At 47.1% G+C, this 3,119-nt stretch overlaps 1 protein-coding gene across 1 annotated transcript; it reads right to left on the reverse strand.

The window, feature by feature from the left end:
• Positions 1-1,299: 1,299 nt before the first annotated feature.
• LOC149184567 (uncharacterized) lies at positions 1,300-2,007 on the reverse strand. The gene has a single exon (XM_089415377.1). The coding sequence runs from the start codon at positions 2,005-2,007 to the stop codon at positions 1,300-1,302; it is 708 nt and encodes a 235-aa protein (XP_089271503.1).
• Positions 2,008-3,119: the final 1,112 nt, after the last annotated feature.

Raw genomic sequence — 3,119 nt, forward strand, 5'->3', positions numbered from 1 at the left:
GGTGTCATCAACAAATTGCTGATGAGAGGAAGCCGGGGTGTTGTGAATAGAGATTCCTCTAAGCTGATTAGAGTGGAGGGCTTGCTTGATGTGCCTGCCTAGTCCCTCCGCCATAATCACAAATAAGAATGGGGATAGGGGGTCCCCTTGTCTGATGCCCCTGGAGGGTTTGAAAGGACGGGAGGGCAAATCGTTGACGAGGATGGAGAAATGGGAGGAGGAAATAAGGCTCATGATCCATCTTACCCAGGTAGCACAAAATCCAAAAGCTTTCAACATATGTTGAATGTAAGACCAGCTGAGCTTGTCGAAAGCCTTGGAGAGGTCGATTTTAAGTAACATACCAGCTTGGTTGGATTGCTTTAGCAAATGAATAATTTCATGAGTGAGGATAATACTGTCCATAATCTGTCTGCCCTCAACATATCCTGACTGCTCCGGAGAGATGAGCATAGGTAGAAGAGGTTTAAGTCTGTTAGCTATGACTTTGGAGATGACTTTGTAAAGGACATTGCAGAGAGCAATGGGCCTGAATTTATCAGGGGTGATGGAGTTTTCCTCTTTGGGGATGAGAGTAATAAAAGTGGAGTTAAGGGAGGGGAGCAGCCAGCGAAGGGCTCTAGATTCCTCAACTATTTGCCAAACCTCCACTTTAATCAGGTCCCAGAAAGCATGAAAGAACGTAGTTGTGAAACCATCAGGGCCAGGGGCTTTACCTTCTTTGAGCTGCGCCATTGCTTCATCTACCTCTTGGATGAGAATTGGACTCATGAGAAACTCGTTGTGTTCCTCTGTAACCAGCCTAGGAATGTTGCTGGTAATTTTCTCAATCGCCCGCTTCCGATCCACCGTCTGCTCTTGGTGTACCTGCTGGAAGTGATTGAGGAGGATTTCCTCTATCTTCTCATGCTCTTCTTCTTTGGTCCCCTCTTGGTTTTGGATGAAAGGAATTTTATTGTGCATTCTTCTTTGCACTGTAGTATTGTGAAAGAACTTAGTGTTGCGTTCCCCTTCTTTTAGCCACCTGATCCTTGATTTTTGCCTCCAGTAAATTTCTTCCTGCTTCCTTCTTTCTTCGAGCTGATTGTATATGTGCTTCTCTTTGTCCAAGGTTGCCTCCGTATGCCCTGTGTTAATTACTGTCTGGTGGAGATCCCTGAGCTCCTGATTAAGCTCCTGTTGTGCTTCAAAAATATTCCCAAAGGTCTCCCGATTCCAGCGTTTGAGGTGGCTTTTTAGGAATCGTAGTTTCTGTTGTAGTTGGTACATCTTTGTGCCTTCTGGTGGGACAAAGGAAGCCTATATGGTTCTGACGAAGTCCTTGAATGCTGGATGCGTTAACCAAAAACCCTCAAATCGAAATGGTTTTTTGGTTCTGTCCCCTGGTCGCTGCCAATGCAGAGCTATCGGCCAGTGATCCGAACCAGAGTGGGCCAAAATCTCTGCAGTGAAATCGCCACCTAGATGTACCGCATTATCTGAGATCAGAAAGCGATCGAGTTTGGAGGCGATCTGATGCTTGCCCCCTCTGTGATTGCTCCATGTGAAGGTTCCATTGCAGAATGGCATGTCTATGAGTGAGGCGTTTTGGATGAAGTCCTTGAAGTGTTCTACTTCAGGTTCCAGTCTGGATCTTCCTCCGATTTTGTCCTCGATTTTGGTTATCATATTGAAATCCCGTGCGACTATCCAAAGCAGATGCTGCCTGTTAGTGCTAAGCGCTTCAATGGTGTCGAGGAGCGCTTTTTTACTGCCACTGTCCTGCGGAAAGTAGACGTTGGATAAGTTCCCATGAACATTGGTGCCCAGAATGTGAAAGGCAGCTTGAATGAGGTGATGGGAGGCATGGAAATCAGTGAGCGATATTGCCTGGGTGTTCCAGGCGATGGCAAGCCCTCCCGAGGCTCCCGTGGCATCCACGACCACTGAACGGCAACCTGGCCAGGCCTTTGAAAGTATTCGACCCAACGTAAGACTATTGCATTTGGTTTCTTGGAAGAAACACATTCGCGGTTTTTCCAACTTGATCATGTTTTTTAGCATCCTATATTTTGCGGGGCTGTTGAGCCCTCTTAGATTCCAGGAGATAAGCTTCATGGATAACTGGTTTGGGTAGGGCTGAAGTACTTCGTAAGCTTCGCGTATCTTCCTGAGTCCACTAGGAGTTTGCCTATCTCCATTGTTCGTTGAAGATCTGTCTTTCTCCCTCTTTTTTTGGAATCCTTTGGACGCAGGCTGCCGTCCCAAGTGCTGCCAGGTTGAATGCCTAGTTGATGTTGGTGGAAGGCTCTGGATATGACCACTTCCAGCTTTTCTAAATCTGTCTCAGAGATGGAATCATACGCCTCTTTTCTACAAGCTAGCTCCAGTTCAATGATGTCCAAACCGTGGAGATCTATGCTTTCAGGTTCTTCCTCCATTATTTGAGCTTGAATGGTGTCTTCTTGAGCGATCTCTGAGTTCTTCAGGGGAGTCGACGTCTCATCCACCTCCATTTCCTTGGGGATCTCCTCTGGATCTTTCTGGTGCCTGCTTAGGATGGTCGGGATAAGAATGGGGGTTTTTGATTTGGGAGGGGGGCTGGATGGGGGGGGGTGGGTGGAAGAGGAAGGGCGAGCAGGGATGTTATTATTGTCCAAGGGTTGATCTTCTGGGAAATCGCTAAGAGACTCAAAGCTGTTCTTGGAAGCAGGGTTATGGGTATTGGAAGGCTGAGGTTTGAAAGCATTCAGAGGCTTTTTATGCGCGCGCTTTCTGTTTGAGACCTTGGTGAAGCCATCCTGAGATGGGGAATCAGAAGATTCAGGAGGGCTAGCTTTTGCATTGAGTGGACAGTCCCGAAACAAATGCCCTAGTGCATGGCATCTTCTGCACCTGAACGGCACATGTTCATAGTCCAGAGGCTGGGTCCACTCCTCGTCGCGATGGGAGAGGGTTATTGAATCAGGAAGAGCTTCATTTAGTCGAATAAAAACACAAATCCTTGCGTAGGAAATATACTTACGGGTTTTTGTTTCCTCAAATGCCCTGATATATTGTCCCACCCCATCACCTATGCGCTTTAGACTGTCTTCTTCCCAGTATTCATCGGGGAGAGAGTATAATCTGATCCAGACCGG

This window comes from Pinus tabuliformis, chromosome 3_2, assembly GCF_031772625.1.
Source record: "Pinus tabuliformis cultivar Carrire ecotype Pingquan chromosome 3_2, CPIR1, whole genome shotgun sequence".
Taxonomy (NCBI): Eukaryota; Viridiplantae; Streptophyta; class Pinopsida; order Pinales; family Pinaceae; genus Pinus; species Pinus tabuliformis.